Source organism: Rhodnius prolixus, unplaced genomic scaffold (genome assembly GCF_049639745.1).
Source record: "Rhodnius prolixus isolate KJV_2025 unplaced genomic scaffold, Rpr scaffold_4, whole genome shotgun sequence".
Taxonomy (NCBI): domain Eukaryota; kingdom Metazoa; phylum Arthropoda; class Insecta; order Hemiptera; family Reduviidae; genus Rhodnius; species Rhodnius prolixus.
This window is the reverse complement of record NW_027411614.1, coordinates 28253268-28273865: the sequence shown is the minus strand read 5'-3', so window position 1 is coordinate 28273865 and position 20598 is coordinate 28253268. Positions and strand designations below refer to the sequence as shown.

At 33.4% G+C, this 20598-nt stretch overlaps 2 protein-coding genes across 2 annotated transcripts in view; one reads left to right on the top strand and one right to left on the bottom strand.

Moving 5' to 3' along the window:
• LOC141456038 (transforming growth factor-beta-induced protein ig-h3) overlaps positions 1-20598 on the bottom strand; it is a 63839-nt gene that overhangs the window by 5241 nt on the left and 38000 nt on the right. The window contains exons 2-3 of the mRNA XM_074131628.1: positions 4970-5170; positions 2708-2926 (exon numbers count right to left, since the gene is read on the bottom strand). Coding sequence (XP_073987729.1) covers positions 2708-2926; positions 4970-5170 — 420 coding nt within the window. The remainder of the gene's footprint in view (positions 1-2707; positions 2927-4969; positions 5171-20598) is intronic.
• The window catches only part of LOC141456045 (uncharacterized), a 51268-nt gene that overhangs the window by 14549 nt on the left and 16121 nt on the right, over positions 1-20598 (top strand). Inside the window, exon 4 of the transcript XR_012459561.1 lies at positions 5727-5904. The gene's annotated coding sequence lies outside the window, so the exon portion shown is untranslated. The remainder of the gene's footprint in view (positions 1-5726; positions 5905-20598) is intronic.

Here is a 20598-nt window from a genome sequence, read left to right as displayed (position 1 = left end):
TTTAAAGTTGTTTTAAACTACTTTTAGAAAATGCAGTAAACTGCTAACCAACACATTTTCTCCTAATTTATTTTATTGAAATATTGTGTATAGCAATCATTTATCGTTTTACAAAACCGAATACAAACAAAAATTACCTTGATTTTATGAAAATAACAGTTATTAAATAGTGAAAGCTGAGTTCAAAGATTTACCTCCTCTCTAAAGATCGTTATCTTAAGTAAAACAAGTTACAGTCATTGTCCATAAAACGATACAAAATTACAACTTGAGTTGGTGTAATGAGAGATAAGAAATAATTATATTTTACTTTCCTTTTTTTTTTATTTAGCAGATTTCATGTATTTTGAAGGACACTGAAGTTGTATGAGTGCAGGCAGTAAAATGTAAATAAATATAAGCAAAAAAATGAATACATTAAGAACAGCATCGTATATTTTATTCTTCATCAAAAATAGTTGCAAGTTTGTGGCCTCAATTAGAATATTAAAAATGGTCAGCCTAAGTGGAAATCAGAACAAATAATGAAGAAAATTAAAGGTTACGAAAAGAATTTCCTTCTATAGCAATGAGGACATATTTCAATCTTTTTAAACTTTTTAAAGGTTATTGTTGCACAATACTTGAAAATGAATCTTTTTCAGCATTCTTTTCCTTATTTGAGATTAATTTGGTTTGAAAATCAGAGAATGATACATCACGTTTATTTATGACATTAATTTCTTAAAAGTTTCTTTCACCTAAAATTCGAACTGATGTCTATTTTTCAATCTTACTCTCAGTCTTTAAATTTATTAAGCGGATAATAACAATGAATATAAAATGCGGTGATAATAAACTCAATTTAGGACCAGAACAATATTGTATATTTACATCACCAACTTTCGCTGATAATTAATTAACATTTTCAGTACATAAATTGGAGAACTAAGAAAGCAAGGTATGAACAAGGATCCTAAAACAATGAGCGTGGTTATTGCGAAAGAAAAGATTATTTCACTACTTAACTGAAGTTTCTGAAGTTATTTACAGCAATGAGCCATGGGTCGTGTCTCAGAAATGGATATGAAGACCCAGTAGTGTAAGACTAGAGAATGAGAATATAAAATAACTTATTACCTTGGCTCACACGCCAGTGAAGACCTGAACTAAAAGAAGAAATAAATAGCCGAATCAGAGCAACCAGCAGAGTGTACTGTTTAATAAATAAGGAATTCATGAGCGAACAAAAAGTGATGATGTAGCGTGTGATAATAATCCATGATCAGAAATGGATGAGATGTCTGCAGTTGAACAAAAGGAAATGAGAATCGGATGGAGAGAGAGAGGGATTAAAACACCGTAATTAGCACTGAGTAAGGAATAATTTTCCATCAGAAATTATTAAAGATATGAGTTAGAATAGGTCGGGCAAGTTCAGAAAATAATTTATTGCCGTAACCGATTTCGTATGAGATTCATATTCAAGCAGAAGAGCAGGTTCTTGGCTAAGAAGAAAGAAAAGACTTGCATGACAAGGCATCATTTGTAGGATGCCGTAAGAGGAATAAATTATGGGCCAGCCAAATGTGTTTGTCAGTATAGGTGACGTAGTGACAGTAAAATTATGCACCTTCTGATAGAAAAAGTTTTATCAAGTAAGTAAATATGAACTGCAGTAAGAGAAGCAGATCAGATGCTATCAGATCGGTTTTGCGAATACTCGACTCCTCATTTTCGGCGGCAAGAGTGATGCCAAACCAAGAGTAACCACTAAGAAGGGGAGTATACAGACTATTCTCTTCTATCTCATCATCCAAAGAGATATGGACAGCAAAACGGAAACATGGATGAATGAAGAATTGTGAAACAACAGAGGAAATGTGGGTAAAACTATGAATATCAATACCACAAAGGCTCTAGTCAAGTAGAGACACTTTGATGTGGATAACTCAACCTTGATTTCTAACTTGATAATCCTAGATACAAATTTGAAGAACTCTCTGCAGCATAGAGCTTATCTGAATAGATTTAAAACAATAACAAATTTAATCCACTATGCTCTTTACTAAAAAAAGACCTCTTCACTATGAATAAATATCTGATTATAGCTGAAGTTGAACTTGAAAGGAAGAATCAGATTAAGTACTTATAGGTAAGATTTATTAATTGCCTATAGTCAGTAAACGAGTACTACATTATCGAAGTGAGATTTGAGAGTGCGTAACGAGGGTTTGCCAGTGAAGTGATGTTAGGTTGGAATATTAAGTGCTGCTAGGTCGCCAAGATACTGAAAGATTGGCTAATATGCCTCCTTACAGAGAGAAAATAGTAACTTTTAATAGGCACTCATACATCAGGGGTAGACCGAAATAAAGATCTGACCGATAGCCTAGGTTTTATAATAACATATCAAGCAAAACTGGGAACTGTAACCATGTGGCCTAACGTGGATACGATTTACGATAAAGAAACCTGTGATTGTGTATTTAGATCGATTAAAGTAAAATTAGTTGAAAAAATGATGCAATATTTATCTTAAATAAAAGTGTTGATGCTTTGTCATAATTGAAGCTGGTCAAAAAGGGCAGCAAGCTTCATAATATGAAAAACCTAAAAATATATATAGTCCCTCAAACCTGAAAAACTATAATTCTCTGGGTTCAATGTAAAATAATAACAGTTTAAATTTCCAAAGAATCTTTTACATATAATAAAAAAATATTACCTTTTTCTAATAACTTTGTCACATTGGAACGGGCAAGTAAATGTTGAAATACACGGACGCCACTTTGAAGAAACGATAATACTTCAGTCATGTCTTGAAGAAATGAATGATCACCAGTGAGATCTTCAGGAAACAGATAATTATCTAATATAATCAATCGGCCATTTTCCACATCTACTTTGTCTTCGTGCACTTTAGCTCCATTTGCAACTAAACCTCCTTTATGAAAGAAAACAAGGAAAAATATTTATTATTATAATATAATATTCTCTATTTAACATACACATAAAACAAATTGTTTCATAGCTCAGATATGGAATATAAAAATAAATCCATTTGTGATGAAGAATCACCAACAAAAAAAAACATTTGTGCATTAATCATACAATAATTTAAAAGACCTATCTACAATTTTGCTTGTCAATCAGTTATTACAAAAATCATCATTTTATTTATCTAATTTATTAATTTGTCGTTAAAACTAATTTTCATGTGCTGGCTGACTATGAAATGCATAATTGACAAATTCCAAGTCAAGAAAAACTTATTTACAAGTAATTTATAAGAAATATTATTAACAAAACGATATTTTGTAGTTAACTCCTTCACCATTTTCACATTAAAACTACAGGGAATATTATTTTTCTCAGATTTTAAAGCTGCTTAGCTAAGAAAAACTTATCTCCAGATTTCCCGATATCATTTCCCTAATTTGTCTATCAAATATGTCACCGAGGAAGAAAACTAACTAATAAGGTATAGATGGTACTCTCAGAACTCGTAAAAAACTGGGGATAGGCTTAGACGTTACTTCGGTAAATTGTAAATTTTTGAAAATAGATTTTCTTGTTCACTAGTTTTTTTTCACCTAATCGATACACATAGCCAGGTTTCGATTATTAAACCTTTTCTTATGTTTGGGACTACCAGAGACTTCTCAAGATGAGCAAATTTCAATCAGAGCTGATCGGCAGCACAATGAAATTCTTATAATAAAAAAAAAATGTTATATTGTGAAGTATATAGGAAAAAACGTAAAATTATTGGACATAGAAAGGTCTCTATATCTGAAAAAATAAAAATATCTCCAACTTGCTCAATAAATTTAGCAGCAAAAACGAAAGAAAAAATCTTGTAGTTACAAGAGGAATTGGACGAATATCAAGAAAAAGTTAGCTGAATCCTGCCCTTCTAAATTTAACAATAAATCAAGAATTAAATATACTGCACTTCGGACATCAAGTAGCTGAAGTAGAGTAGCAGAACAAACTAATAATGGCAACACACTATTGACTGCTTCAGACTATTAAAATATTTTAATTTCAGCACCCGACGAATCTATATTTTCCTCACCAAATATTAACCAGACTTGTTGGATATTGCTTTATTTCACAACATCAACATCAATATATTTGAACTCAATTAGCGAAATGGAAATCTGACTATCTACTGTTGAATCTTCTCATCTACAGTTCAGTGAGCGTCAGCCCAAAATAAACAAAGAAAAGATAAAATATAAAACAACTGAGATTAAATCGATACATGACTTGATTGGATACAAAATACAGAACCTAACAGACTGCTTGCTTAGTGAGAATCTTCAAAGAAAAAAAAGAAGTTTTGACAGAAAATTAGAAATCCCACAGACCAAACTCACTTTAACCGACTAGTACGGAAGGTTGAAAAGAAATCACAAAGTAGCCTAAATTCAGAACCTAACTAGAAGGGAACCTTCTCAAAACAAAGAGCCTCAAGGGAATGTCGGAGGATCAGCCATCAAAACATTCTGATCAGCGAAGATTGAAGAATCATATACATATGTAGTAAGTTATAAATCAGGAAAACGCCTATATTCAGGTTCAGACATGTAGCTTATTGTAGCTTATTTAGACATGCGCTTATTGAAAGAGATGTAAGAATGGCTAGAGTTCCTTAATTAGGAAACCAGATGGATAACGTTCGCCCTTCAGATAGAGGCCCGTTCTTTATGTAAATTAAAGGCTGTATAGAAAGGATTCATGAGAAAGGCAATGAATTTGCTATCTATTTTTATTCACTGATAATCTGAAACATTTACGACTTAAGCAAAATTAGATGCGTCAAAATCTGAGGTCACAAGCGCCCGGAGATTTTCCAATGCACTACCAGCCACGGTTCATAGAAAGCGACCAAAGGCAGCTACTGTAGATGATTTTAAAGTTTTTTTTTTTTTTTACTCTATTTCAAGTATTGGATGAAATAGAATTAATTTTTTACCCTCACCTGGTTTAGATTTTATATTCACTGTGCGACCTCCTAGAGTTGTAAAGCTAAGATCGGCCCCAATGCCAAGATCCAGTCTTTGACCGAGAACCACGTGGTCTAGCAGAAGTTTCTTCACACTATCTGGATGTGATTTTAGCCTTTCTACCGGTACTTGCATGCTAGCATTATTTCTTGGAGCCAATATTGTAAATTGTTTATCTGAAAAGAAAGAAAAAAAAAAGGTTAGCTGATAAATATCACAACCTCTGGCATAAAAAAACGAATATTTAACTGATGCATCACATATTTGTATTTACAGCATCACGAAAACAACGATCAGAGACTATTTTGTCGTTTTTGAAAGATAACTCCATGTTTTTTGATTTGTAAACCTATGGACATTTGCTTTTTTTTTTAACAAATAGCATTCACCGTGATTAACAAAAAAGCTAACGTTGAAAGAAATTAATTTTTTTTTGAAAGATCTATCTAAAAAATAATGTTATTACATTCAAAATATAACATACAATTTATATTATTTAAAATACAACTCACGGTTTAAAGAGTAACTAATGATTTGCCTTTAAAGGTCATATTTCTATTTTTAATCAAATTTTTAAGTTAATCGCTTCATCAATTAATTTTCTAAATAAGATACATGAAATTAATTAAAAATATGCGCAATATTTAAATGGAATTCTAAAATATAAGAATTTCTCTTGTTTTCTCAAAATTTCACTGCATCATTATGATTATTGATTTTTTTTTTTTTAAGACGCGTCAACATCTGAGACCAGCTTTTTTTACTGCACTGCCGGCCACCGGACAGTGTTCTCTGGTTACAAACTATACTGTCCATCACCCGGTTGGTAAGCTGTAAGAAGCTTCGAGAAAATCTAGGGACTAGCGACTGGATTCGAACCCGGTATCTCCGCGACGGAATATAGTGTAAGGTAATCTCTGAGCTAATTCCTTCCTTCTGTAAAATATTAATTAATATTCAAAATAGTTTGAATCTTGAGTATACAGATGTACGCTTGTATCTTGAGTTTTAAAAAGAAGCTGAACTTGAGATTTGTCTAGAGCAACTCAGGATCGTGCCAGGTTCTCTTGTGTAAACATTCTAAATACTAAATTTGCAGGTTGTTAGTAAATAATTTAATTTTAGAAGGAATTATTATTCTTTTAAAATTATTTATATATTTATTACTTGTTACAACTAGCAGTTTTACAAGAGAGTTGGGACTTCACAAAATATAGTAAAAATATAATATACTTGTTAATCAATCTACTCATATATACATGAATATATGTAAAAGTAATGTTAATGTTACGAAAAAATAGAAAAATTACTCCTATAAAAAACAACCAATAGTGCATCACAATGTATAAGAAAGATATCCTCTGGACACATCATTTAGGCTGCGGAATACAACTTTAAAACACACCACCTGTTTATAGACTTTCAATCCGCATAGGACAGCATTGATAGAGAACAGCTTTACAGCACCATGATGAAAATGAATATCCCTGCTAAGTTAGTCCGCCTCATAAGGATGACAATGTCGGGGGCAGAGTGTTTTGTGCGCGTGCAGGCAGATCTGTCGGAAACATTTATGCCAAATAAGGGACTGCGACAAGGGGATGCCCTAGCCTGCCTTTTATTTAACCTGGCGTTGGAGAAGGCTGTGAGGGACTCTGGTATCCAAGCTAGTGGTACGCTACTAAATAAGACTGTCCAGCTGCTTGCATACGCTGACGATATCGATATTGTAGCAAGATCGATGAATGCCATGAAAGAAGCTTTCCTGGCGCTAGAAATGGCAGCCAGAAGATTAGGCTTGGTAGTTAATGAAGGAAACACCAAATATATGCGCACGGGATATAGCTCTACCAACCAGGAACAGCAGCTGACGATTGCGCACTACAAATTCGAGACGCTTAATGAGTTTGGCTATCTAGGGTCCCTAGTTAGTAGTGAAAATCAAGAGAGCCTGGAAGTTAAAACAAGAATTATGGCCGCAAATATGTGCTATTTTGGCCTAGTAAAGTACATTAAAAGCAAGCTTATCTCCCGTAGCACGAAAATTCAAATGTATAAGACGTTGATCCGGCCAGTGCTTATGTACGGCTCCGGAGCATGGACCATGTCAATGAGAAGTCCTTGGCGGTATTCGAGCGGAAGGTTCTCCGTAGAATTTATGGCCCTGTACGTGATGGACAGAGCTGGAGGATTAGGGAAAACCGGGAGGTATATGCTTTGTTCGAGGAGCCGGATATCATCAAAATTGTAAAACTCGGAAGACTGCGATGGGCAGGGCATGTGGCAAGGATGGGGGATGAAGAAATACCCAAAAAAATTATGGATGGTAGCGAACAAGGTCCCAGGAGGGTAGGCAGACCCAGAACGCGATGGCAGGACTGTGTGGCAAGAGATGCTTTGGCATTGCTTGGATTCCGTAACTGGAGGGCGGCTGCGCAGGACAGAGACGCCTGGTGGGCACGTCTTGAGGAGGCCAAGACTCTTCATGAGTTGTAGCGCCATTTAAGAAGAAGACACATCATTTGAAAAATTCAACTAATTACTCATAAATTTTTATATTGACTTATTATTAATTCATAACAAAGGATCTCAACTTCAATGAACCCAACACATAATACACAATGTCTTTGATCTTGTCTGTATTGTCAAATACAAACAAACTTACAATATCAAGGTTCATGAAGGGAAATATTTTAGTACATACTGATTACATAGAGGTCCGTATATAGAGCAGTAGTAGAAGAAATGTTTCATATTTTCCATTTCATTTCTATTGCACAAACTGCACAACAAGCCGCCATCAAAACAATACTTATTACCTTTATAGAGTATCCTTACTACATTTTTATGAGAGAGTCGAAGTTGAGCTATAATTCTAATTTTTATAATTGATAAATTTGCTTTTAAATAAGTTTTTCCATCGCCCCAACAGGCTATACTTCTAATGTTACTGTAGCGGGAATTCAATTCATTTTCAACCGCTAGACTGTACCAGTGGTTCGACCAATTTCTCAGTTAAATCTTTATTAACATTTTGCACCAACTGAGGGTTAGTGGCATTCCACAACTCTTCAGAACCTATAGGGCACAGCAGGTTTTTAACTTGTAAAGCCCAATTGTACTTATTTAAAATTATAGTTATTCGAAAATAAAATTATAATTTTAAAAATCTTTTAGAAAGGTTATTTAGTTCGTTTCAATATAAGAAGATAAAATAGAAATATATAAAAAAAAGTTATTATGGAGCTGTGAAGAAGAACTGTTCTAATCTAACTAGATGATGCATCAAACAGCTAATAAGACAAATTGTTTATACCAGGTCATACACTTTCCTCACCTCATGTGTTTGTAAACAAAAACCAGACAAGTAGCTGTAGCGTTGAACAGTAGCACTAACAGGTGTGTTATGTAAACGGCGCCTCTGTCAAGCCAAACCGTTAGCAGTAAGCACTATACAAGCTACTTCACTCCACTAACAAGAAATACGATAAATTTTGTAAGTACAGTTTCTGGGGACCAGTGTTCCTACAGCGCTGCCACCGAAACAGAATAATTATAAAGAGATACAAGTTGGCCTGATACTCGTTAGTCTACTGTTTAGGCGCCAGACAGATATGTTCATCGACAGCGAGACAGGGCAGTAAACAACATCAATTAGAAGTTATGTCTAAATATATGAATAATATTTGTATGTATAAGATAGGAGATTGTATATAAATAAGAGATTAAAATATGGGATTGGTGCTTAATAATTTGCAAATGTAAACCTGGACAGATTTCTTTATAGCTTCCTCATCTACTAATTAGAGGTCACAGTATTTTAAAAATATTACTCTAGAGGAACAGCGAAATTGCTCTTCTTTTTTTTAAAAACCATTGACGACTTATTTTTAAATTTAATTAAGCATAATTGCCATAATTTTTTTTTAAATTTCACAATTTTTGTTTTGGAAGCTATTTATTATTATAACTATATGGTTATTATTGTAACCATAATAATAAGCCTTTATTTAAATATTTTACAGAAAAAGAATAACACAAATAAATATCCATCGCTCAGTTTAAATAAGACAAAAATTATAAAATAAATAAATAAAACTGCACTGATTAATTTCGTTAGACCATCCAATTGTTTATAAATCATTGTTCATTGATCCATTCTGCTGTAAAATATGTAGGCCTTCCCTTAGGGGAGTTTTGGTCCTTTGACGGTGACCAGTCGTACCTAAGATTATAACTACGAGGGTCGTTTGAAAAGTCCGTGCAAAGTCAGAGAGATAGCACCACTGGCGCGTATCGAGGTTATGTGTAGTTAGTAGCATCTCTTGGAAGAACACACACCAAGTTTCAGCCAGATCGGTCTATTTCTTTGTGTTTGGCATTCGTTTGAATCGAGGAAGTCGAGTGATTTTCAAAAAATGGACGAAAAAGAATTTCGTGTGTTGATTAAACACTAATTTATGAAAGGCAAAACGCCTTAGGAGACTAAAGAGAAGCTTGATAAACATTATGGTGACTCTGCACCTTCGATTAGAACAGTTTATAAGTGGTTTCAAAATTTTCGGAGTGGCCATATGGGCACAAGTGACGCTGAACGTTCTGGACGCCCTGTTGAGGTTACTACTCCAGAAATCATTGATAAAATCCATGATATGGTGATGGATGACAGAAGAGTGAAGGTGCGTGAGATTGCTAGTGCTGTGGGCATCTCGAATGAACGGGTACATAATATTTTGCATCAACATTTGGACATGACAAAGCTATCCGCAAGATGGGTGCCGCGATTGCTCACGCTTGACCAAAAACGAAATCGTGTGAAGTGTTGCAAGGACGGTTTGCAGCTGTTCCAGAAGAATCCGCAGGACTTTAAGCGTCGTTTCGTCACTGTGGATGAAACATGGATACATCACTACACTCCTGAGACCAAAGAACAATCTAAACAATGGGTTACCAAGGGGGAATCTGCGCCAAAAAAGGCGAAGACCGTTCCTTCGGCCGGAAAGATTATGGCGACTGTCTTTTGGGATTCGCAAGGAATAATCCTCATCGACTATCTGGAAAAGGGTAAAACTATTACAGGTGCATATTATTTATTCATCGTTATTGGACCGTTTGAAAACCGAGCTGCAAGAAAAACGCCCACGATTGGCGTCCTTTTCCATCACAACGCACCAGCTCACACCTCAGCAGTTGTGGTCGCAAAATTAATGGAAATAGGGTTCCAACTCGTTTCACATCCCCCCTATTCTCCAGACTTGGCTCCCTCGGACTACTATTTGTTCCCCAATATGAAGAAATGGCTGGTGGGAAAAAGATTTTATTCAAACGAGGAGGTGATTGCAGAAACGAATAGCTATTTTTCAGACTTGGACAAATCCTATTATTCGGAAGGGATCAACAAACTAGAGCAGCGTTGGACGAAGTGTATAAGCCTAAAAGGAGACTATGTTGAAAAATAAAAAAGGTTTACCCCAAAAAATTAAGTAGTTTTTATTTTTGCACGGACTTTTCAAACGACCCTCGTATAATAGCAGGGCTCAAAATTTCTGAGAGCGCTTAAAATAACTTTAAAAAAAAACACTGACCAAAAAAAGCTTATTGTCGCGTTCCTAGATAATTTCTAAACTAAATAAAAAAATTTGAATGTTCTTTTTCTCTTTTTAGCAAGAAACAACCTTCTCATCTTTTCTTCGTTGAAACATTACTCATCCTGTAAAGGTGCAATAATGATTAATTTAAAGCTAAAAAACTAAGCAATCTAGAAATATTGTCGAGAAGAGTGTTTTTTTAATACTATTTTTTACTAAATTTTTACATTATTTTGTACTCTTTTGTAAAATTTGAGTTTAAATCTTTGATACGTAAAATCAAAATTTAAGGAATGAATTTTAAGAGAAATGAAGAATTATTAGGATATTTAGTAAATAATAGCCATTAAATGTGAAGATTATGGTCGCATTGCGATCAATCTACTTAGAAGAATTTAAGGCAGTTGCAGAGACGGTACTAGATTGTTCAAATGAAACAAAGAGGTGAGAAGTGGATTAGCCACTTCTACAGGGTACTTGTCGTTCCTTCGGGTATCTCAGCCTAACAACATGAACATGAACAACATATACTGTTACACCCCAATACATTTGCACAGTACACATAGGGCATAGTCATCTGTTCAAGGAGGTGGGGGCTTATTAGCTCGGAACCGTTGTGCAGATTGTGTCAGGATGAGGAGGAAACGTCTTCTCACTGGCTGTTCGATTGTGTTGCAATCGAGTGGTTGTGCTAAAAAAAACCTTTGGATCTTTGAGACCAAAGGAGATAGTAGCGCAAAAAGAACTAGTTGGGGAAGTCCTCCACCTCTTTAGTAGGGGAGGTTTCATCTACTAGATCCAAAGGGGGTTGGCACAATAAGCCTCTTTTGGATGCTGTGCCATGGGGCACAGGTTCCACCCCGATAATCTAATCTAATCTCTAAACAGAGTTTTGTTTTGTACAATTTTTTAGTTAGACTGTTCACTTACATATACACAATTTCCTAAAAACCCACGATGCTCAAAAAACATCAAAAATTTCGGTTAAAACTTGAAACGATCGCATGACTCCCACTTAATGTGGGATAAGAGAAAGTACAATTAGGAAGGGAAAAATTCCTGACGCACAGACTGCCCACATTATTTCAATTTATCCGGTTCGGCCCACTTGGAAATTCCCAATATCCAGCTTGGTCTGTCCATCAACTTTTTCTTTTTTATAACAATGTAGTTTTATGACGTGGTAATTATTTGAAGAAATAATTTTCTTATTAAGGTTGAACCCCTTGTAGGGGCGCCATGATTGGTGTGCCGAGGACCCCAAATTTACTTCACATGGCTTTGAAAAACAGTATTGGTTTCATTTTAATTTTAAATTGATAAAATATATTGTAGTAAATATTTTTTTCTGCAACCATGTAGGCAAGTTCTCAATACTCAATTAAAATCAGCTGTGTAATGCCCAACTTCCCTCACTAGCGGGGAAAAATTCCCATTAGTGTCACTTTCCGCACTAGTGAGTGGAAAAACTTTATTGTACTTCCTTGATATAAGAAGTTTTGTTATTACCATAAATATTTTCTGGAAAACTTTAATAATCTTATTTAACGTAACTAAATAATTAAAAAACGAATATTAAAAAATAAAATAAAAATTGAAAGAAATATAGAAATAAAAATAATACTTTAATAAATAATTAGATATTTTTAATTATAACAGTTAAAAAGGTTATAGTGTTACCTTATAGAAATTTAAAATGGATTCTAGTGATTCCTGTTTAGAAAACACTCCTCCATCAATAAAAGAAACAGCAGAAAATGTAATAAGTAATGTAAATACGTAAGTAATGTAAATAATTGTAATATAACAATAAATGTTTATAATAAATAAATTACTTTTTGTAGACTGTAAAAATGAAATTTTTAATTCTATTAGTTAATAAATGGTTGCAGAAAAAATATAATATTTAACTCTAGTGTAAAGTATTTTCCTCACACTCGGCAATTTGCACTTGCACTCGCCTCGCTTCGCTCGCTCGTGCGTGCAAACCCTGCCTCGCGTGAGGAAAAGTACTACTTTCCACACTTGTTAAATAAATAACTATTCCCACATTGCAATACCTTTGGTGACCATTAAAGGGAATAAATGAACAATAGTTAAACAATATAAAATAGGTATTTATTTATTTGGCGCATAAACAACTCTGATCATTAGCGCCTAAAATAGTTATTATAGTTTTAGTTATTATTCATCTTCGTTTTTAAGCACCAGGATTAGTTTATGGAAGCATAGAGGCTGTGTATTTCACTTTCTTCCGTTTTAGGCTAAGGTCATGAAGCGAGAACTGATGAAAGTATACTGGTTCCGGAAGAGTAGGTTCATGTCTAACCTTCCCGTCTACTTTAAACTTCCGCCATCGTGCACGGCAACTATTTTGGGAGTAAAGACCGCCTGAATTTATAGATAAAAACTTACTAACTTTGCTTTAATGTTATTTCAAATTTTTTTGAGTATAATACTACAAATTAATAATAATTTCCTCAAAACATTACTATTATTATTATTATTATTATTAATCTATTTATTTTTCGTTCCTTTCTTTTTCGAGCTACACAAGGACGTAATATTTTTTCCAAATCCTATTTACGTATATACTTACGATCTACTGTTAGTCAAAGAACCACTATTTATACAGTCATAATGGCGATGAATTTTCCATTTTCTAACGCTTATAGTAAACTTATAAAGTGGAGAATCTACTGTTAGTCAATTATGCGTGAGCAATTTAGGTTCTGGTCTGGATCATCCATAACACCGTCCAATTAGCCAAGAGTTGTTTGTGATGTGACTGGCATTTAAATGTATGCAAACATACTGGCATTACACTAACGGAAATCTAAAGAGTGTTTAGACAATATCCGGTTTACATACAAGCTTATGGATCATTTCGCACCCTACATTATTAAAACTATCAATTCAAATTTGAATAAGCAGAAAATTTCTGGGTGATTTCCTCCAACTTAGAACTTTGTCAATAATAAATAAAAAAGTAAGTACATAACTTTTAATCAGTTGCCTCGCCAACAGTATAGTAAATTGGCCTTGTACGCAGACAACATCGTCATCTACACTTCAATTTGGAGACTAGCCACCTTAGTAAACAGACTATCAGCTGGAATAATCACTACTGAAAGAGATTTTGCAATGAATGGGAAATTAAAATGAACCCCGATAAAAATGTGATTACTCTCTTTACAAAACGATGATCAGTATTGAACCGGCATGTCATCTTCAGGAATTGGAGCGTGTTTTGTACTGCTAATGTTATATTGGAGTAATTCTTTACACAATTTACTTTGCATGGAAAAAATACGAAATAAATTTCTTAGGTTGGTGATGTTCTCTTCTCGTTAATTCCAATATCTGAAACCATTTATAAGCATCCTAAATGATTTGATGAGAGGAGCCAAGAAAGTAGGTTTAAAAATAAATTCGCAAAAGAAAAAATTAATGAGATTAAACAATCAAGAGACTCTTTCAATTAAAATAAACAATGAAAATGTGGAAGAGGCGAAAGAAACTTGTTTGTAGGTCCAATGATTGATGTAAAGGATGGAATAACTAAAGAAATTAGCCGAAGAATTGTAACAGCTTGGAGAACATGTAATAAATATAAGAAACAAGAAATTATGGTACTCTGAGATCCTCTCTAATTTATGCCTAATAAAGCTCGACAACAATCAAGGATAATTTACAAAAATTGAGAAAGTCTGTAAGAAGTATGGATGGGAAATACGAAAAAGAATGAAAAGTAATAAATGGTTGAAACAGAAAACAGTAAAAGATGATATATGGAAGCTGATTGCCAAAAGAAAGTTGAATTGGACTGGCCACATTGTTCGTTCAACAAATCGAATATAGACAAAGAAAATACTGTACAGGAGGCCTACGGAACTAAACAGAATGAGGGGGAAGACAAAAAATAAAATTGGATCAGGATATGAGAAAGGTGGTATTACCTGGAAAAGTGTAGCTTTAGATCGAAACGAAGGAAGAAGAACCTGCAATGTATAAATAGAAACTTTCACACGCCATTGCTAGAAATAATATTGATGTATTTCTTTCAGGAGAGCCAATAGACAACAGATTACTAAGGTCTAGTTTTGTTAGAAATGGAGGTTTAAAATAAATCCAAAAACAGAATCTATTCCTTTTATTATGCAAAGCCAGCGTTTTTTTTGGATGTTGACTTCGGAGAGGTCGGGTCATAAGTAGGTATGTCAAGTACCATGGCTAACAGCATATCAACTTTTGCCTACTTCATAAGCGACTGTATAAATAAAGGTAAAGCAGCTTCCTTTACTAAGCAGTTACTTATAATCTTCACCAAAAAATAAGCTTCACCTTTACCAAAGTAGTATTCAGAAGAATGCTGTCATATGGTCGGTCCTTCGTCGAGATTGACATATCGATCAACATCGCTTCGCTTCATATTACCAAAATAACTTTTCACAGCTGGTGAAATCATCTATTAATTCTCTATTCTATTATACTTTGTTTTTTTATATTTTCATATAAAAACAGACAGGGGTTACATTGTCCCATGTTGTAAACACAAAGTATTTCTTTGAAAATTGTATGCACCTAGCCATCTAGTTCTAATTGGGGACTATGGGGTGGAAATTTTGTGAAGTAATAGAAGGTTAAGTGAACTCTTGTATAAACCTCGCTAAATACTTTGTTTTTCCCCTTAGTTTAACTTCTATTTTGTGACCAAACACTGTAATAAATTTAAATGTAACAGAAGGTTACAGTTTGAACTAGAACTCCTTTGTAAATAAGTACGAGTATATTCATGTAATAATTATGAAAAAAGATTATTTTTCTATTTTATTTTTATCAGTTTTCAATTTCTAACAATTAGTGTTCCTAATAAACAAAAGATGTTGTTATTTATCACTTTTTATAGATCGAGAATGTGTAACGTAAATTGTGAAACATCCGTCAATAAACTGCTTAGCATTAAGTTTACCCTTACCATGAAAGAAAAGTAGCAACAGCGATAACGAAAGAGTAAAAGTGATCCAGAGATACCAGAAAATCCATTTTCTGGTGCAGACAGAAATTCGGAATTCAGAATGTCTTCAATACCTACTCCTGTAGGCGTAAGAGAGGATAGATAAAAGTCTAATATTGTACAGGCATAGAACCTTTTCTTTGTTCTGTTCTAAATAATCACCGAAAATTTTTGAATAAGCAATTTTTTGCTCAACATCCACTAACCCTTAATACAAATACAAATCTTAAATAATGTTACTTATCTCATCTCTGTAGCTGGCTACACTGTGCCTAATTTGAAGTCTAACGAATAAACTTCCTTATAATCAATATCTCCAAAAAATTATTTCAAAAATAGTTACTGTTCTACGGACGTAAATTAGCACTCCCTATTTAAAGGAAACAAGTTTAAATCATTTTCGAGACTAGAATATAAAGTAAAATTGATCTTTAGAGGAAGGCCAAAATTACAGCACATCTAGAACCAGTGGCGTAGCTCCAAGACTTAGAAAATATTGTTTAAGTTTTTTTGTAACTACTCAAATTTCAACATAGATTCACGTACGAATAAACGAAGAATCCTTAGCATTCAATGATTGTATTAAAGATAAGCGCTTTTTATAGCCAATTCACTCACGAGTTGTCCAGATATAGATAGTACTGAGGATACAAAGACGAACTTCCGATTTTTTCCGGAGAAATGACTGAGGCGCGCTTTCATCACACTATCGTTTGGAACTGAAAAATTTTATTTAAATTTAAATACTCCGTCAGATTACGAATTCTCCATTTTATGTCTCAAATTCCACCCTCCATAACGACTTCAAAATCTCATACGTAACTGACGAATTTAAATCTAAATATAGAAAATTCTTTGACTCTCTTCCACTCTGTACCAATCCTTTTGTTCGAAATCTCGCCTCTAAAACAATTCCAGATCGTCCTCCACGACGATTGAAACGCTGTTGGCCTCGTGACCAGCTTCAATAGTGTAAGAAACTCCAGCGAGAGTGTTGCCGGTGGGCAGCTTCTCTCCTCAAGCGGATCCAGTCATGAAGTGTTCTTTTATCATATTCACTGATTACATTTTATTCTTTGTAGATTGTGAATAGCAAATAAATTAAAAATAAATAAATAAATAAATAAATGTAAATTATCCATTTTCTGCCCATTTAGAAAATTCGCCAATTAACAGACAAGCTTATCGTTGGTGTCTGGTTTTATGTAAAGGATCTTTGCTTTAATTGATAACGGTAATTTAATAGAATCTCCGTTTTTCTTCGCTCACTTAAAAAAACTAATACTAAAAGATCAAATCATAATCTCCTCTCACTAAAGATGGCTGATAGTTATTTCCATAAAATGTTTATTTTGCACAAAAAACAATTTTCAGTATTTTCGTCAAGAAATTGAAATACATTATTTAGTTTCTCAGTTAAATTAAAAGTTTGCATGGAATTACCCCAAAGTGAGTCACCTTTCAACGTGTTCTTATAACCTGGATTTTATATCATAATGCAGATAAGTCCTGTATTTCGTTGAAAGAAGTTTATACTAATGTAAAATTAAAAGACCTATGCAAATTAATAAACAGTAAACTACTCTGCCTAGAACTGATGAAACATCTATTTCCTAGTTAATTTTCGAGTAAAAGATAGTACGAACTTTATATTAGATTGGTCGAAAATATTTTCATGATAATCTAGCAAAAATGAAAAAACAAAATATTGAGCAAAGTCACATATTCCATTCTGAGTGAATTCGAAGAGGGAATTGGATGAGCTATACTACGAAAAATCAAATTTCAGATTACTTACATTTCTTTTTTGCATTCAAAAAAAATTTTGTTCATATTTTGAAGATCATTTTCATTTTGTTTCTATTATCTCTGTACTTTTTTTTTCAATTTATTTTGTAATTTACAATCTGTATACATTGTATACAATCAGTAAATATGGAGAGAGTGATGAACTGGTGTGGGAGGAGAGCAGGAGGAGAGAAACTACCCAGCACTCTCTATAGGAGAAGGATGACGTTTAGGTCTTTAGCCTACAAGGCAGGGCCACTGGCGATTCAGTCGGCGAGGAATATTAGGGATGTTAGAGGAAGCGAGAGACAATGCAAGAGGATTAGAGCTAGTCGAGAGAGCAGTATAGAATTTTTGATATTTAGTCTTGGCGAGTTGGTCTATGAAGGGAACGTTGAGGTCGTTGTGAAGAGTGAGGTTAGTCACCGTAGAAAGGAGAGTCAACTATCTGTCGGAAGAGTTTTGACTGAAATGTTTGTATGTACTGTATTTATGTTTGTAGGTTTAGCTGAACCCCACAGCTCTAGTCTGTAAGTCCACATAGGTTTGAGAATAGTACTGTATATTAAGCGTTTTAGTTCATTGGGTAATTTAGAGCGTCGTCCAAGAAGTCTGTAAAGCAGTTTCGCACGTTTTGTCATTATTTGTCTTTTAAGACTAGTGTGTGGGTTCCACGTCAATCGTTTGTCTATATCTTTGTACTAAACTCATTCTCCTATTATAATATAAAAAGAAGTAATGCAATCGTGAAGATTTCGATTCAACTTCTCCCCGGAAATGCATATATGTTTTGAGTTCTTCACAAGATGGTAAAAGGTTTTTTTAGAACATTGTGTACGGGTGAGAAGTCTGAAAAACACTGAACTCATATAATATTTCAGCCAATTTAACATTTAGTAGACAATTTGTTAACTAAAACTCCAGCATTATATTAAAAGAAATTCGATAAGTTTCCACTTAATTTTTTTTATTTGGAGGACCACAAAACTATTTTCTGCGAGAAATCCATTTAATAAATCTAATTTAACCGCAACTTCCTTTTACGGCTATAAAAAAAAGCAAAATAAAGTTTTAGAAATTACAGCAAACTACGAGTTATCTTTTTAATGTAGTTTGCTGGTTGAAAATGTTTTTAAACTCGCTGTGCCTATCAATGTAAATCTTTCTAAGTTGTAAATGTATCGTTAGCTTTAATTAGTTTTAGTTTTCTTAATGATAATTGTATTTTTATCGACCGGGTTATTCGCTTTAGAAACTTAGAATTCTAGTTCTATTTCTTGAGAATAGCCACTACCTGCGCCTCAAAATAGTAAACAGACTACTTTACTAGACTACTTTACACTTTTCTCTTATAATACTTAGATTACTTCAAGTTTAATTTAACATAAATGTTTTCATGATGAAAACACAATCCTAGATTTTGTAATTTTAAAATTCAAAAAACTATATCACGGTTCGCCTAGAACGATTTTAATTGAAAAGTTCACCAACATGAAAAATTTTTCTTTCTCCTTATTATTTGGGTCAAAACTAACCAAAATCCACTGAAAACCAAATCGGTTTACGTTGCGAATTTTTTTTTTTTTTAATTTTCCAGGTCAAAAACAGGAAAAACAGCTTTTTTTTGCATTGTTAAGCCTAATAAATGGATAAACAATACAGTTTTTTTGCATTTTGAAGCTAAGGGAATTTCCGACAGATTGATGTATTTTATAAATGATAAAAATGAAATTTCGACATTCAAAATCAATAAAAAAGACATTTTTGAGCAAAATAAGGCAAAAACAAGGGTTAAATCCACTGGAGTTGGTGGAGTCGAATCCGGAGTGATTTAAATCCTTTTGAAACCGGACTCGTTCCATTTTTTCGTTCACTGAATCTAGCCAATAGAAATTGCTGGAGCTGGAACCGGAGTTGTTTAACGGTTCCATTGCTATGGTAACGAGGACTGACTCCACCTGCACACTAGATCATTGTGTTTGTATATTATATTTTATTTGAAATTCTTCGTATTTTATAAGAGTAATGGACAAAAACAAATTTTAAAAATTAAAATCATCTTAAGAAAGCGTTATAATGTTTTTTGTATTCAAATAAAACGAATATTTAACTAAAAATTATTTCCAATCGATGAATGTTTGTGAAATTGGTGATAGAGTGGGAGGGATACTGCAGTAAGTAAACCAATTAGGTAATACTAAATTTTGGCTCAGTGTTACTTTGACTGTCTCACGGTCATGTACACGGTTAAACTTACCCAATGAAGATAAGAATAAGAGTGTCCAGCGCTATGTTAAAGATTAAGCACACAGCTTTTTCTTTTCGTAAGATAATGAGATAATATTTTTAAAGCTTGATATACAAGTCCTAGTAAATAAATATTTCTTTATTTATGAGTAATTATCATTTTGCTTGAAGGGTTAGATTTTTTTTTATGGGAATAATTTCCTACCCATTTCCGTTTCTCTATCTTGGATCCTCTTGAAGCACATTAACTCCAGTCTTCCAGTGGTCAAGCTAGATAATGACTAAACAGCATTGCTTTAATTTTTATAATTGACTAGTCTATTTTTATGTTAATTTTTGTGTTACGTTGTTAATTTTATATTTATCAGTGCAATTGGAAATTAGGGATAGTACTCAATGTGTGTTAAAGAAATATAGTTTTGTTATTAACTGGGAAAGCTAACATTTAATGATATTTTTTAATAAATTGCGTGACAATGTTACTAATGCATAGGGTAAGTACAGAGACCGGAATCGGTGAACGAGTTGTTGGAATCGATTCCAACCCTGGAACTGATTCAAATCCAACGAGTCCAAAGACGGACTCGTTCTGCCCATCACTAGTGAAGAGTATTTTTGTTATTTTCACATAACAAAAAAAATAATCAGATTACAGCTGCAGTGTTGCCACCAGATTCCTTATTTGATAGTATTCACAAAGTACTGAACATCTTTACTTCCAGAAATTGTAGTCAACATCTCATTAAACTCATTATTTATTTATTTCTGTATAATACAAAGTAGCATCTTTACAGAAAGAGTTAGCCTTTTACTTAAGTATTAAGATACAAAAATAATTGAAATAAACTAACTTATACTGAAATTAAACATAATAAAACTGTAGGTAAAAAAAAGGTCTTTTGCTCATATTAAAAAAAAAACAAAATAAGAGGTATCTCAGGGAAACAGCATCAACATATGATAA